Raw genomic sequence first — 16,476 nt, 5'->3', positions numbered from 1 at the left:
CTTGTCACTCTCTGACCAGTCATGTTTCCTGTCCTTCTAGGTGAGAATGTGCACTAGTGGTTTAATATTTTGACTGCGTCAGACCAACACGGCTACCTATCAACTCTTGCTTCGAACATAGCCGAATTATTTTTAACATCTCTTGCAAGCCTGAGCTCATTCTGAGCTTTGGCCCGCCTGACATTCACCCTGCAGCTGTCATTCTAACACACCCTAATGTAATGAAGAGACCGAGCAGAGAATATAAGAAATTTGGGGTCATAGGCAACTTTGGATGAAACCCTTGCAGCAACCCAAGGAGCAGTATGGAGCTTCTGCCTCATCCCACTCCATATTCTCTCTATGCTTCTAAACTGGTCACTTGGTTAGTCATAGAAACTATTGTTGGTAACTATATTCCTGCAGAAGGGACGGGGGTGGCGCTGTGGGTAATACCTCAGTGCCTAGGACTTGCCGATCGCATGGTCGGCGGTTCGAATCCCCGCGGCGGGGTGAGCTCCCGTCATTCGGTCCCAGCTCCTGCCCACCTAGCAGTTCGAAAGCACCCCTAAGTGCAAGTAGATAAATAGGTACCGCTTTATAGCGGGAAGGTAAACGGCGTTTCCGTGCGCTGCGCTGGTGCTGGCTCATCGGAGCAGCTTCGTCATGCTGGCCACGTGACCCGGAAGTGTCTTCAGACAGCACTGGCTCCCGGCCTCTTAAGCGAGATGAGCGCGCAACCCCAGAGTTGGTCACGACTGGCCCGTACGGGCAGGGGTACCTTTACCTTTATATTCCTGCAGAGCATGTGTGAATATAATAATAATAATAAATTTTATTTATATCCCGCCCTCCCCAGCCGAAGCCGGGCTCAGGGCGGCTAACAACACTAAAACAGTACAACATTATAAATACATTCTAAAAATTAATTAAAATACAAATTGATGGCAACCATAGACTAAAGCTTTGTAGAGATTGCCAAAGGAGGGAGTCAGGCTGCGCCCTGACCAAAGGCCTGGTGGAACAGCTCTGTCTTACAGGCCCTGCGAAAAGATGTCAAGTCCTGCAGGGCCCTTGTCTCTTGCGACAGGGCATTCCACCAGGTTGGAGCCGCAGTCGAAAAAGCTCTGGCTCTAGTTGAGGCCAGCCTAACCTCTCTGTGGCCTGGGACCTTCAAGATGTTTTTATTTGAAGACCGTAAGTTCCTCTGTGGGGCATACCAGGAGAGGCGGTCCCGTAGGTACGAGGGTCCTAGGCCGTATAGGGCTTTAAAGGTTAAAACCAGCACCTTAAACCTGATCCTGTACTCCACCGGGAGCCAGTGCAGCTGGTATAGCACCGGATGAATGTGATCTCGCAGCGAAGACCCCGTAAGGAGTCTCGCTGCGGCATTCTGCACCCGCTGGAGTTTCTGGGTCAGTCTCAAGGGCAGCCCCACGTAGAGCGAGTTACAATAATCCAGTCTGGAGGTGACCGTCGCGTGGATCACAGTGGCTAGGTCAGGGCGAGAGAGGTAAGGAGCCAACTGAGAGCTCTTCGTTAAATAAAATTAATACATGTCTCTGTGCACATCTCCAATCTTGGGTTGCATTCTCTGTGCACACCTCCAATCTTGGGTTGCAGCTAGATGTTCCTGCCACTGCCTGTAGCTGTGAACACCCAGAGCCTGTTGCTCTGTGTGCTGTGGCTGACTTTGCTGTCTATAGATTCAGGTAGGTAGCCGTGTTGGTCTGACGCAGTCAAAATATTAAAAAATAAATTAAAAAATTGTCCAGTAGCACCTTAGAGACTAACTAAGTTTGTTCTTGGTATAAGCTTTCGTGTGCATGCTTATACCAAGAACAAACTGGTTCATCAGAAGCGGCTTAGTCATGCTGGCCACATGACCCGGAAGCTGTCTGCGGGCAAACGCCAGCTCCCTTGGCCAGTAAAGCGAGATGAGCGCCACAACCCCAGAGTCGTCCGCGACTGGACTTAACGGTCAGGGGTCCCTTTACCTTTACCTTTAAGGTGCTACTGGACAATTTGCTGTTTATACCGGTCCTTTCCCTCCTTCAGTGGGTCTTTAAGCATTGCTCCAAAGGAGATACTGTGCTCTTTCTGCAGGCCTTTCCACAAGGAAGCTGTTTAGGTGTTGTGCTATATGGCCTCCTCTTCCTTCCCTTGTGTGTTGCGATGAGTTGTGTGTAGTATAAAGGGTGTGATTGGTGGGTGCTGGCAGTGCTTCCAAGGTTTCTGGGACTGTGGCTCTTGTTATTCCATTCTGTGCTTTTCTGGAGCAGTGTGTTTTCCCTTACTGTTCTGGGCCAGACAAGTGTAAGACATGGCAGACATTTTGCCATTGTAGCGCATATATCTCTCCCCCTGGCATATTAATAGTTAGGATTGCTCTGTAAATATGAGACCTGCATCAGAAAACCAGGCATGTTTAATGTCACTATGATTACTTGTTACCGCAAGCTGCAATGCAACATTTAAAGACAACAGAGCATTGAGAATGTTGTATTTGCTGCTTGTAAGGACAATATTTCACAGTTTACATTAAAAACATATTTGTGAGAAAAGTAATTATCCAAAGATTATTAGAAGTTTGGATATTAAGATTATCTGTTTAATTTTTAATTGGCTTTTTTCAAGATAATTGGGTTTATTCCCACGTGTTTGTGAAAAAGGGGCAATGGGCTAATTGGCTTTGATGACATATATTCTTCAGAAAATATGAAGTAATTCTGACATTCTTAACATTTGTCTGGTTATATAGTTTCTTTTAAAAATATAAACATATTTTGCCAGATATAAATAGCAGGTCATTTACAGTTCCTTGAATGTCCTTCATTATCTCTTACCCTTACTATTTGACACTGAACTGAACACATCTATACTGTGTATTGTCAGTTATTATCTTTTGATACATTTCTGAAGTCAGGTGAAACTTCCATTTTGAACCATGTAAACTTTGAATGATGACATCAGAGTAGAATATTTTGTATTATAGTTTGGTGTGTTATTTTCTTTGGATTCCAATAGTATCTAGCTTGTTTGATTTCACAGCCATTCAAAGTCTTGAAGTGATATTGCTGCATTGAAGTGAATACAACCAGTGTGCAAGATTTTGGAGTGTGTGGCAGTGCTGTTGTGTCAGCTCAGGCAGTCTTGGATGAGACAGGATATTTAGATCCATTCCATTCTGGCTTACAACCTGGGTTCAGGGAAGAAACTGCCTTGGTTGCTCTTATGGAAACTTATGCTGCCAAACAGATCTGACAAATGTGACCCTATTGTTTCTCTTGGAACCTGGCAGCTTTCTGTGTTAATATTGTTACTTTTACCCCACATGTCCTTGAAAGAGCTCAAGGTACAGTTATAAGGTTCACCTCCCACCCCCATTTTATTCTGACAACAACCCTGTTAGGTAGATTAGGCTGAGAGATTGTGACTAACCCAAGGTCACCCAGCGAGCTCCATGGCTGAGTCAGGATTTGAACTTTGGTCTCCCAGGTCCTAGCTCAGCACCTTACTGCACTACTACACAATACTGGTTATACCATTGACTATGGTATCCTTCTGGACCATGTCCGCAAGATGGGTCTTGGAAGCATGGTGTTACACAGTCCTTCCTAATCGACAGACTCAGAAGATGGTGCTGGGAAGCTTTTGTTCCACCCCTTGGTCACTGACATTTAAGTTCCTGTCTTGTCCCTTGTACTTTTCAACAACTACATGAAACCACTGGGAGTTGGGGGTCACAGTTTCCCCAAAGAGCCAAGTACAGTGGTACCTTGGGATGCATACGGGATCCGTTCCGGAGCTCCGTTCACATCCTGAATAGAACGTAAGACGCGACAGCGCGTCTGCGCATGTGCGGGTCACATTTTGCCGCTTCTGTGCATGCGCGTGACGTCATTTTGAGCGTCTAAGCATGCGCAAGCGGCGAAACCCGGAAGTAACACGCTCTGTTACTTCCGGGTTGCCGCAGAGCACAACCCGAAAGCGCTTAACCTGAAGCACATTCAACCCGAGGTATGACCGTAGATAGTTAGGCTGTGCTCTGGGAATGCCTAAGCCTAGTAGAAGGCAGTTCTGGTTTCCAGAACTGCCTTTTACTAGCTTAGGCATTCTGAACCTTATTGTGCGTCTAAGATCCTAGACTTTACATTGCTATCACATGATAGATTTTATACATGTTGCTGTACGTTGCAGTGTCATAATAACCAATGGCATAATTGGCTCTCTGAAGAAGAGTTGGCAAGTTCATAGGTCATATCTTTCCCTGAGGTTGTCCCTGGTCTCAGACTTTGGAACTCCCTTTCTAGAAAAGCTAGGCTGTCTACCTCCTTTTTGTTCTTCTGGCAGCAGGTGAAGACCGCTTTATTCACACAGGCCTTTGGGAACTGACTTTTTAAGGAAAGCTCTTTTAATATTACTGTGATGTTTTTATAGTTTTTATTAGCTTTATTTTAATAATTTGATTTTATATTATTTAATACAGTTTAATTATTTTAATTATTGTCTTTTATAGGTTTTTTCCTTTTTATATTTCATATGTCTTGTTTTAATTTGTGTAAGCCACCTTGAGTCCTGGTCCAGGAAAAAGGTGGGATGTAAATAAATATAATAGTAATAATGATAGAAGCATTATTTTAATGTCTCCAAAATAATAATATGCATCTGTTGTAGCATCCGGTAATGGACAATTATAGAGAAGGTTATTGGATTGTTGGTGTTGCCTACTTAAGCTGCTCTTCTTATGTTACTATTATAATATTAAAGTTACAGTGTGACCCAGATATCAAAAGTACTTGCATTTAATCCAGCTTCATTTTAGAAACATACACTGACCATAGAGAATGTTATACTTGAAATTTTGATTGAATATTTTATTTTCACTCTGCAGGAAATGGAAAGTAGTGAAACAGAAACTTGTGACTCAACTGATGCCCTGTGTTCTGTAACTTCAGAAAGAAATTGTGGTGTTTCAACTTCTCCCTTGACTTTATGTCAAAGGAATGTAGATACTACAGTACTGAAAAAGTGAGTATGGTTAACCCAGCCTTATCTCTTTTTCTTGCATGCCAACATAATGGCCAACATTATGGCCCTTCCATAAGTAACTATACAACCTTTAGAAGACATCTGAAGGCAGCCCTGTACAGGGAAGTTTTTAATGTTTGGTGTTTTATTATGCTTCTGTGTATGCTGGTAGCCACCCAGAGTGGCTGGGGCAATCCAGTCAGATGGGTGGGGTATAAATAATAAAATGATGATGTTGATGTCATAATACTTAGCAAGAGGTCAAATTCATCTCCTGTTTCCCACCTTCAGCTGTTCCTTCTTTCTTTCTTCACTGCTGTCATGACCCTGGGATCAAATTTCCTTTCTTCAGGGTATGAGTTAGTTAGAAGGGAAATTTTAAGTAGGGCAAGCCCAAGAAGCCCATTTGCAAGATGAGCCTGTGGTACTAGTGCCCCTTCAGAGTCTCAGCGCTCCAGACTTTCTCTGAAGCCATGTGTGGCAAAAAGCAACTACTCTTGAGGTGGTGGTGAAAACAAATATTTTTGAAGCATGGTATTATGGGGGGAAAGTGGGCCTTGATTGAGTGGGCTTTTGTGATCTTAGGCTAGGCATACTGCTCCATATAGTCTGGGATTTGGTTTCTAACAGTGGCTAGCCAAATACCATTAGAAAACTTACAGGAAGGCATGAGGGCAATATCATTTCCATTTTGTTCCTCTTTTCTGAACATGGGTGCCCCATATACTTGTGAGTTGCCAATAGAAGTGACTGTGCAGAGAACATTTAAGGGGAGCTTGCATGTGTGAAACTGAGGTTAGTCATGGTGTGAGTTGATTGTTAGGGTGACCTTGTAATCAAAACCAAACCAATAGTATGTGTTCCCTGACGAATAATATAGGAGTACAAAGGAATCAAGGTGGCCTGTGAATGTATTGCAAATATGTTTTGTACATAAAATATGTAACTTAAATGATAGCTTTATGAAATGAATACTGTAAGCAATAAAGATGTCTTCATATACAACACTTGTTGGCAAACTGAATACATGTAAATATATTAATCATTTAGGATGTGCATGAACCAGGTATCTTCTGTAGCCAATTGACAGGCACATTTTGACTTAAAAGCCTTTTTCAGTGGCAAATGAATCATTTGCCCTGGGAGGAGGAGGAAGAGTGTGAGGGAGGCCGGCAGAGACAATGTCAGGGCCTGCTTCAGTCAGACTGTCTCCCCCTCTCCCCATTTTACATGTTACATCATTTGTCTTAGCACTTTAAACCTGTAAATCCCCTTGGGTTCCTTGGCAGAAAGGTGGTACATAAATGGAATGAATGAATGAAATAATATTGCACTGCTGTTCTTGACTCGGTGGACTCCATCACATAAGCCCCAGTAGAACCAAAGTCTCTACCATTCTGTCAGAGGAGTTCTTTTTGTTAAAATTTGTACACCACCCTATACCCATAGGTCTCAGGGCGGTTCACAACACAAAGCCACAATATAAATACCACAAAATACATAATAAAAATAGATACGATAAATACAAAGACAACCCAATAACCCCCCCTTCCACAACACATTTAAAAGTGCATTAGATGTCTATCAGCCAAAGGCTTGATTAAAAAGGAATTTTGTCACCTGGTGCCCAAAGGTGTATAATGAAGGCACCAGCCAAACCAGCCTGGGGAGAGCATTCCACAAATGGGGAGCTACTGCAGAAAAGGCCCACTCTCGTGTTGCCACCCTCCAGACCTCTTGTGGAGGAGGCACATGAAGAAGAGCCTCAGATGATCTCAGGGTCTGGGGAGGTTCATATGCAGAGAGGCAGTCCTTGAGGTAATGCAGTCCCAAGCCATTTAAAGCTTTATAGGTCAAAGACAGCACCAGTTAAAGGGATGATGAAGCAGGCTGAGCCCTTTCAACTGAAGAGGTGCCTTTCACTAAAGGTGGAGCTTACAACTGAGACAGTACTGCTCCTTTATAAGAATGAATGTTACTGGCAACATCAGAGCTTTGCTTTCTTACAGCAGGGTTGCCATATTTTGAAGAGCAAAAAAGAGGACACATTTGCCAACTTCCACTTTTAACTACAGATCTCTATGACAGCTTTCATCATGAAAAAGAGGACATGTCCTCAAAAAAGAAGACATATGGCAACCCTAAAATATTGCTTAACACTTGGAGGAACTTGTGAAAACCCATGTTGCATTCTGTATAGAAAGTCTGATACTACAGTGTGGGGGGAAATGGATGTTGCATGTTGTGAATTTGTTTTCATCTTTATCATTCAGCCTTGGCCAGGCCTTACCTTGGATGAGATTGATCTCATCATCAATCTCCTGTTTAGATTTTTGAAATATACTAAGGCTCAACTCTTCCTCTCTCTCTGTCTTTTTACTGTTGAAAGTCATGATCCACTTCCTTTTCCCTGTGCTCTAGCTGCCACTTGTAGCACTCACCAGTGTCTTTCTCATTTCTGAAATTTAAAATCTAGATTCAGTTCAGAAGCCTTGCTGTTTCCTTAAGTATTCTGCTGTGTCACCTTTGGCACAAATGAAGGGGAAAATGCATTATTTCTATCACTGTTGACTATAATAAGATAACCTAAAAATGCTGCATCTGTTGGCTTACACTTAATTTAACAAAATAAATTGTTCTTGGTCTTCTTGAAAAAAAGTAAAGTAAACCTTAATCCTGAACTGAACTCACAAGGCAAACTATACTATTAAGTACATTCCCATGTATGGAATAGGATTATGAAGCCATCCTCTTAATAAATAATCTTAGTGAATAAAGGCAACGAACTACAATAGGAACAGAGAAAAATGCTATATAGATATATTTCAAAACGTTACATACAAACAGATCATCTAAATATCTGGGTAGCTTTTTCATGTGTAATATTTAGGGTATTACTGGTTAAAAGAAATAATTCCCAGCCAGTTCATCTGTTGTAATTGAAAACACCTGAAGGAGAGTAGGATGGGGGTGTCTGCTTTGAAGTTTAAAACCAGCACTTTGAATTGTGCTCAGATATGTATTTGTATTCAGTGGGACTGGTTAAAAACTAGTGTGATCTGTTCTGTCCAGCTAAACTCAATTTCCAAATAGTTTTCCAAAACAGGCTCACACAGAATGTAATACGGTAGTCTAGTCAGTTACTAGCATTAGTATTCTGTACTTTAACTGATTTTAGTTACCCAGTTTAACCAACTGTAGTCATCAGAGTAGTCAGAGCTGCAGTTAGGTTCCTGTTTATTTCTAACCTCTTAGCTGAAGATTAAAAAAAGTTCTTTGATACATTCTTTCTCTTTGTAGTAATTCCTTAATATGTCAGATATTCTTTTTTTCCTTCCTCAATTGCCCACCTATTTTGGTCACATTTTCCAGCATGGGTGCATGACTGGATTTCCCACGTTGTCCTAGTTTTGGGATTACTTAAACCCAATATCTGTCGCCCCCCCCCCTCTATTTTTCTTTCAGAAAATACATCTCCCCTAACACAAAGGCATCTGGAAAGACAGAAGAAAAGCAAAGAGAGCCTCTGTTTGGCCCTATGAGTTCCCTGCAATCATCAGTAATACCAAGAAGGTCAGAGCTTCAAGATGGTTCCACACATCAAATAAAATCAGTTCAGAGAAGTGATAGAATATCAGAACTAGTCAGCTACAAATCAAATAGTACAAACAATTTTTCTCTTATATCACCATCCAAGAGAAACAGACCTGTCAGTGCTCCTCCAGGTCAGCTAAGGTAATCAAAGCTGTTCCATGTTCCTTTTAACTATGACTGTTGCTGTTCTGTCTCCTTTCAACTGACTCAGTGATGATTCAATTGACAACCTCAAACTTACAGTAAAAGACTGCAATCTTTATTTAGATTTTTGATATAATGGTATCACAGTGCAATCCTAAGCTTGTTTACCTAGAGGTAAGTCCCTCTGAGTTCACTGGTATCTAGTCTAGTAGGTGTTCCTAGGGTTGCCATCTTGGTTATTCACAGAACTACTTTAAATGTGATAAATATACCTTATATGAGAAGCTCTTCTATGCAAGTCACACGTAGATTATTATACATAATAGGTCGATATTTTTATACCCATAAAAGGCCAGTTGTGCCAGTCTGGTGAACATGCATGCTCAGAAATAGATCCATATCTGATCAGCAGGCATCAAGTTTATGTACAGTTTGCATATCTTTCCCTTCACTGAAATGCATCATGTATAGGAATATTTATTTTTTATAATAGAGAATGGGATGAAAAAGAGAGACTTATAAACAACATAACATATACATCAGAATTTCTGGAATATGACTACAATATGGAAGTGAGTTGTACTGTTGGTGTACATTATATGAAATGATAAAGAAGAATTTCCACAAATTCAGTGTGTACCTCAAGTACATTTCATTCTTTGCATGATACTTGCACTATCTCTTATTCCATGCCAGTAGTGTGACATTTCATCACTGAAAAACAGATGGCAGAATTGTTTTGCTACAGGGACAGACTCTGCTGCTGTTTTATTCTGCCTTTTAAAAATATCTACAATGTTGATAGGTGATAGTGAGGAGCATTTATTGCTCCAACACACACTTTAAAGAAAACAACCACCCTACACGAAATTCAAGGACAGAGTCTTGATATATTTGGGAGGAAAACAGTACTAGGTGAGCACACAAACAGTGGCTTCACACAGTAGGAAGTGCATAGACACCAAGCAAAATTGGAGGAAGAGTATTTCCTTGGCATAGCAGAACAACCTCACTTTCTAGACTCTACACTACAAACAATAAAAGTGCACATTTATTGCACAATAAGCTGGAATGGCACACACAGGTGATTAAAACAACAGGGCTCAACACTAATACTTAAATTGTTGTTATATTGTTTAAATGAATCAGGCTTTGTCTAATTCTATTTGATTTGTTAAAGGTTAAAATGGGAATAAGGCTACAATTCTATACATACTTTTTTCAGAGTATGCCCCATTGAACACAGACTTACTTCTTAGTAAACATAGTCAAATAAGTATAATAGGTGTTTTTTTTATAAAGCAAAGCATCACTTTTCAGTGCTTGCATCAAGAAGACAAAAACCAGTGGAATCTTTATGTATAATTTTATAAGAGCAACTTTACACCTGAGTTTTTTAATTTTTACAGGTGAATTGAATTTGAAGCATTGGTTTACAGTTCTCAATATAGTTAGGAAAAGGGCTTATTATTATGATTTTGTTTTAAAATGCAATAATCACAATTTGAATAATCATTGAGAGAGACTATATTAATTAAATTGTAATTTTTGTATAGGTACTTTCTGTCTAGTTCAACTGAATTGGAATTGTTTTTCTACAGATCTTCCTTAAAATCCCATTTGGCCCAAAAGGTCCCTGAAGTGCCCATTTTTGAACGACAACCACAGATACTCAGAGTAACAGCTTATAAGAATGGTACAAGAAGCGTGTTTGCTAAAGTTACAGTGCCACTTTCCATTAAACTGGTAAGCATCAATATAATTTCTGTGTAGCCATTTTTGTTTGGATATTGATCTTTGAGTAAAGGAAGCACATTTTCACACTTAAGCGTATACATAGTGTCAGGACTCTTCCCTGACACATAGTTACTGCATTTTTACCTTCAATTATATAACGTAAAACAGAGGCCGTAAAATGTAAAGTAGAATTTGGAGTTTCTGCAGAATCAATACAATTAAATGGTAGCCGAATAATAACATTGATAGGTAATGCTTAGCAATTGGATGTACATATACTGTGTTGAGGGAAATTAGTTAGGATTTGGTTTGTAAGTATTGATTCTTGATTAAATTTTAGTAGTTAGCATGAGTATATTTTTTTCTTATTTTTTCTTACCTTTTTGGGCTGATTTAGCTGCTGGAGAAGTGCACTGGAAGGCTGAAGCTGAATATGGCTGCGCGACGAGTCTTCTTGGCAGACGGCACTGAAGCACTCGATGCTATAGACATACCCCATGATGCTGACGTTTATATTTCAACTGGAGAGCCCTTTTCAGATCCATTCAAAAAAATTAAAGGTAAAAAATGCCAGAGTCAATGGCTTAAGGGGTGCAATTAAAAATGATTTTCATCCTGTCTTTTTGCATGGTTTAACAAAACTAATGTTTACTCATTTACAGCTCAGTAAGAGGATAATGTGCTTAATGAAAGAAAAATCTACTGACAGCCACGTTTATTGCCCTTCATTAGCATTGGTGCTTAATTTAATATAGATCTGAATAGACATTAGGGAGCCTGCAGGAGGTTAAATGGTGAAAATATAATAAATTAAATAAGAGATTATTGAATTTACTGTTTAGTTTCACTGACATCTAACAGACACAATTCATTAGGCTTATTACACTAGCAAAAATAATAGTTCAGAGTTTGAGTATTTTATTAATTTAGTCATTTGACCTTTATTAAGACAAAGCATTAAAATAATTATCAGACTGCTGATGCCACAATGTAAAATATTCACGTTGAAGTTACACAGAAATGTATATGTACACCTGTTCTAATATTTCATTTTGAAATTTGAAGCTCTTTTAGCATAATCTCTTATTTTCTCATGTCTCTAATTCTTGTAATATGCTTTCAGGTTTACTTATGAGCGTAGTGTAGAATTTTATATTGCTGCTATTTTCAATTTTGTTGCAAATGGATTTTTATTTGGGCAATATTTTTCTGGACTAAATGACTAGTGCATTTAAATACAAATTTATGTATGAAATTGAAATATGACATATAATATAGCTGGGCTTTATGATCAGAATATAATTGAATAAATATTGTATTAAATATTAGCCAAATAATGTTGCATGTTAAGCTGGAATGCGTTAAGAATCAATCTGTAATGCCACACCATTCAGTAATACGCAACAATTTAAAAATACCAAAGTTGGAAGTAGTGTGTTTTAGAGGAGAAAAGTAAAGTGCTTTCAGTTGATATATTGTTATTGTTTAAAATCTTTTAGAATTGTAGATGTAGTACCATTCAAGAGTTTATATAAAAAATGGAATTGTGTTTTAATGTTGATGAAAAGCAACACAAACATTCATCTTCATGTTTTGTAAAATACATTAATTGCACTGAAAACTGTTTACAAATGGTTTTGCATTCAGTTGACTCAGACAAAAGAAATAGCTGGTTTTGTATTTTAGAAACAGATGACTGTAAGAATAGCAAATTATGCTTAATCACTGGAATTCCTATAAATATCTATAAAAGAAGCATACCATATAAAACTCTAGAATGATGGGAATACTTAAGTTTCCCCCACTAGTTGAACCATATAATATATATCCCTGCAATGTTTTGGAATAAATTATATTTCTTCATAACTCATGAATTATGCATGTAGTGTAGTATTACAGATGATATGACAGTCTTCTTGAATACAGTCCAAATAATCCACTGAGTATGTTTTAGTCTATTAACTCAATAAGGAGAATACATTTAGCCCAAAAAAATATTGTGTCTTTTTTTTGGTTCATGTAGGAATAATGAATTGCCCTGCTGTTCTGACATATAAACAACAATAATCAATATTCACATTGTCGCAACATCTTAGGAGTTACTGAGATAAATCTGATGTTATAGTAATATTCATAGCCAGTGTGATATTTTATGTAAGGTGCGGTTACTTTTCCAGGCATATTTAATGAATGCTTGTATTTTCCAATTCATCAAGCATTTCTTTCTTTACCTCGACTTCATTCTCATCCAACAAAAACTTCTCTGCTTTGTCTGCATCTTTTGGCTGTGTTTCATCATGACATGCACTGCTGTTCCTTTAGCACCAAAATGTTGGCACACATTACTGAAAATTTCACACCAACTCTTGCTGGATCAGCAAGCTTAACCTACCAAAATCTGGTGTACTGCAATAGTATTTGACTGATAATCAATCTTTTTGCTGCTCGACAGTTGTTTCTGGGACTCAGACTAGAGCAGGTGGCAGATGTGCCTTGTCTTTTGAGAAAAGAAAGAGTAGGTGAGGTTGGGCACAGTGTAGCATATTGTGTGTCCATTAAAAGGGCTCTGCTAGGGTAAGTATTACAGGAAAAAGTCAGCGATATGCATAGAAGACCCACCAAGAACATCCAATAGGTCTTTTTACAGTCTGGTTTATAAATTAAATGGGATCACAGATTTATCCCAAATGATTTGAATGCATTCTGTAGATGGATTCAACACAGTCAGTATTTTGTTTTCTGAATTCTGTATGTAAAAACATTTTAACAAGACTGTTACTGCAATATACAATCCAGGAGCATTTACAATAAATATAATTTGTAAAAATCAATAAATTGGTAAGACATGTCACAAGGAGGGCATCCTTTTCTGATACAAAACATAAATAAAAGTGACAGTGTGGGGAGAGTAATTTGTGATTAGATGACCACCACCATCATATATACTAAAAGGAATTCAAGTCTTCCTGTGTTTGTGAAGCTGGAGCTAAAACCACACCAACCACACACAAGAGAGAGGCATCAGTAGACCTGGCTTAACCCCAAGGTTTGGAGATTTACACACACAAAAATATTTAGCTTAGAAAGAAAAAGCTAAGCAATGAGAAAAATTATCCAGACAGCCTATGGAAACTTAATGTCATGGAAAGTTGAGAAACTTAGGTGCAGGGGGAGACTTGAATGTGAAGGGAATTAAATGCAGTAGCTGGAAAAGGAAGAGAAAGAGAAATATATAGATATATAAAGAATGGAAAGAGCCGTCACAGTTAACTGGGAAGCTATTTTTAAATGCCAGAGATAGAGCTGAGAGCTGCCCATCAAATTCAGTGGAGAAATCAAAATCTTCAGTGTAAGTGGGATTGAGCAATAGTATGTCTGCCCTACCGCACCACCCCTCAAAAAAAACTGAATGAAGAGACAAAAAAAATGGAAATGTCAGCAAAACAACCCAATGGGGACTCAGCCACACTGACTCACTTGGTGGTGGGAAAATGACAATGAGGGAAGGGAAAGAATCAAATGGTGTGCCTGGAAACCTGAATAGAAAGAAAGTCCATGCATTGTACCAATTTTGGTGCAGGGCCTCACTTTTAAAGTTTCTATTCAAGACCTAGTTGCCATAGTGGTGGTGTTGGCGGTGGCATCTGTCTGTCTCAGGAGACAATGGAGGAGTGCACCTTTGGGGTGAAGTCAAACCATTGGAGAGTTACAGTGCCTGCTATGTCTGTAGAGAGATATGTTGCGTTGCAGTTGGAGCAGATGTGCTGCTGTCGATGCGCCATAGTGTTTCTTCTCTCTGCACTCCTCCCAGCAGTCATTCCTTCTCTGTGCTGTGATCCACAACCTGACTGCTTGTCTCCAGGCACTGCCATCTTGCAAGGGATGTCCCTAGCCTTCCTGTCTTGTTTGCAGGCATCTTTGTAACACAGAGTTGGTCTGCCAATGTTCCTGGTGCCTGAAGGCAGCTCCCTGTAGAGCACGTCCTTGAGGATCCTGCCATCTTCCATTCTATGGACATGACCAAGTCAGCGTAGATGTCACTGAGACAGGAGTACGAGCATGCTGGGAATGTAGGCTTGGGAGAGCACGTCTTTGTTTGAGACTCTGTCCTGCCATGCGATGCCCAAAATCTTCCTGCTGCAGTGCATGTGACTAAGTACAGTAGCACCTGGGCTTACGTTACACTCGGGTAGCGTAAACTTCAGGTTGCAAAAGCAGCAACCCTGGAAGTGTTTCGCTGCACGTGCATGCGCACAAGCGCTCTACCGTGCCGCACGCATGCGCAGAAGCCGTCTCTCCGGTTGTGGAAACCTCGGGATCTGACTGGAGCTCCAGAACGGATCCCATCTGCAACCAGAGGTACCACTGTATATTCATCTAGAAGCCCGTGGATCAAATTTGACCTCTATTTAAAACTCACCAGGTGTCCTTAGGCAAGCTACTATTTTGGCTAGAATTTATTTAAGGATTATTGCGGTCTGGGTTGAAAGAGCTACTTCAGGCATGCACAAGGACTTGGGCACACTCAAGAGAATGGCGGGTCTCCTGTTCATGAAAAGCTGAAACTGACTTTGGGCAATGGAACTTCTTGTCTGGTTTTTTGGATCCTCACCAGTATATTTGAGGAACCTTCAAACTCTAAAATAATAAATGTAAAGCAAATGGGTTAAAGATTACAGAGACTAGATAAGGCCATTGAAGCACACAAGGAAGCTGTTTTTAGAGTTTTATTCTTCCAATTGTACTAGGAATTATGGCATTTTGCCTGTTTTGTTAAAGATTGTCTTGCAGATACGGAGATATAACTAGGCTAGCTCAAGCGGCACTATGTTCTTAGATTAATTTGAATTGGCATTTTCTGTCCCATTTCGACATAGTACATTGGGGATAACATTTCAAAATTTAGTATGGTCTTCCACATGTAAAAAGAGTTTAATTTTTTTTTAATTGCTGTGAAATGCCAGCCAGGAAAGAATGTTCATTTAGAGAAATTTTTCAGAAACCCTGGAATAAGCATTGGAATTTCCCTAGCGACCTTGACAACGAACTCTTGAGTGGGCAAGCACAAAAACATGCATGTATTTTAGTTGGAAAAGTCAAAGAGGCTTCTTATACAAGTAAATGCATGTGACTAATGAAGCAATCATGCATGTACCATGAGAATGTTTACAATGCAGAAAGTTGAGTGCAAGTCTAAACACTGTTAACCATCAACTTGAAATAGGAAAATTGATAATGGTGCACCTTTTTATGGTATCTGGTTTAGAGGTATTGAAATATCAAAATAAAATACATTCGCGTGTTTTTCCCACCGATTTTACTTACTGTTAGCTATGAGCTTTTTACACCTTGAAGTTTGCATAAAGAAGACAGTTCCTAAAAGCTGCCCAAAATGTAGTCTTTAGATGCTTCTTGTACCAGATTTTCTTAGTTGCCAGCCTTCTAAAATTAACTTCAGATACTTTTGGTTTAAAATCAAGTGACTTTTGCCCAAGGCTTCATCCTGTCTGCTTTTTATTCAGAAGCCTTTGAATGTGTGTTATGTGTAATAAAGAACTTATAAAATAAGTTTCCATCCAGTCCACTTCACTGAATTTGTTTTTAGAGCTTATCTGTCTTGGCATAAATCTCTTCTCCCAAAGGTGATAGAGTGTAGAAATCATGTTGTCTGCATCTTAAACACTGTTAGGTAATTTGGGAGTCAACCTCAAAAATGTATGCTGCCTCATTTTCAATTTAGGCACTCGCCATTGGCTTACCCAGAAAAAGCTTTCCTGCCCCCACTCCCTCCCTGTCCTGCTCACAGCGATACCACCCTCTGCCATTTCATGGGCGACAGTCTAGCTGCTAGACTCTAGATATGGCTGAGGAAAGGTTAGCCTGGGCAGAGGGCTGCCTCTTATTGCTGTATCCTGTCTTCCCCCAAGCAACAGACAGTCTTTCATCCTGGAATGAAGGGAATAGGCAGTTAGTCTCTAGCCACCTATAGCA

The 16,476-nt window shown here is 39.7% G+C and overlaps 1 protein-coding gene across 4 annotated transcripts in view; it reads left to right on the top strand.

Moving 5' to 3' along the window:
• DCDC1 (doublecortin domain containing 1) overlaps positions 1-16,476 on the top strand; it is a 236,479-nt gene that overhangs the window by 8,785 nt on the left and 211,218 nt on the right. For 3 of the 4 annotated variants that reach the window (XM_077929878.1, XM_028729825.2, XM_077929879.1), the window contains exons 2-5: positions 4,874-5,010; positions 8,476-8,745; positions 10,350-10,494; positions 10,883-11,045. In XM_077929878.1, coding sequence (XP_077786004.1) covers positions 4,874-5,010; positions 8,476-8,745; positions 10,350-10,494; positions 10,883-11,045 — 715 coding nt within the window. The remainder of the gene's footprint in view (positions 1-4,873; positions 5,011-8,475; positions 8,746-10,349; positions 10,495-10,882; positions 11,046-16,476) is intronic. The other variant, XM_077929881.1, reaches the window with a different exon arrangement.

Source organism: Podarcis muralis, chromosome 1, assembly GCF_964188315.1.
Source record: "Podarcis muralis chromosome 1, rPodMur119.hap1.1, whole genome shotgun sequence".
Classification (NCBI taxonomy): Eukaryota; Metazoa; Chordata; class Lepidosauria; order Squamata; family Lacertidae; genus Podarcis; species Podarcis muralis.
Note: the sequence above shows the minus strand (reverse complement) of the source record. Positions and strands in the feature narration are given on the sequence as shown.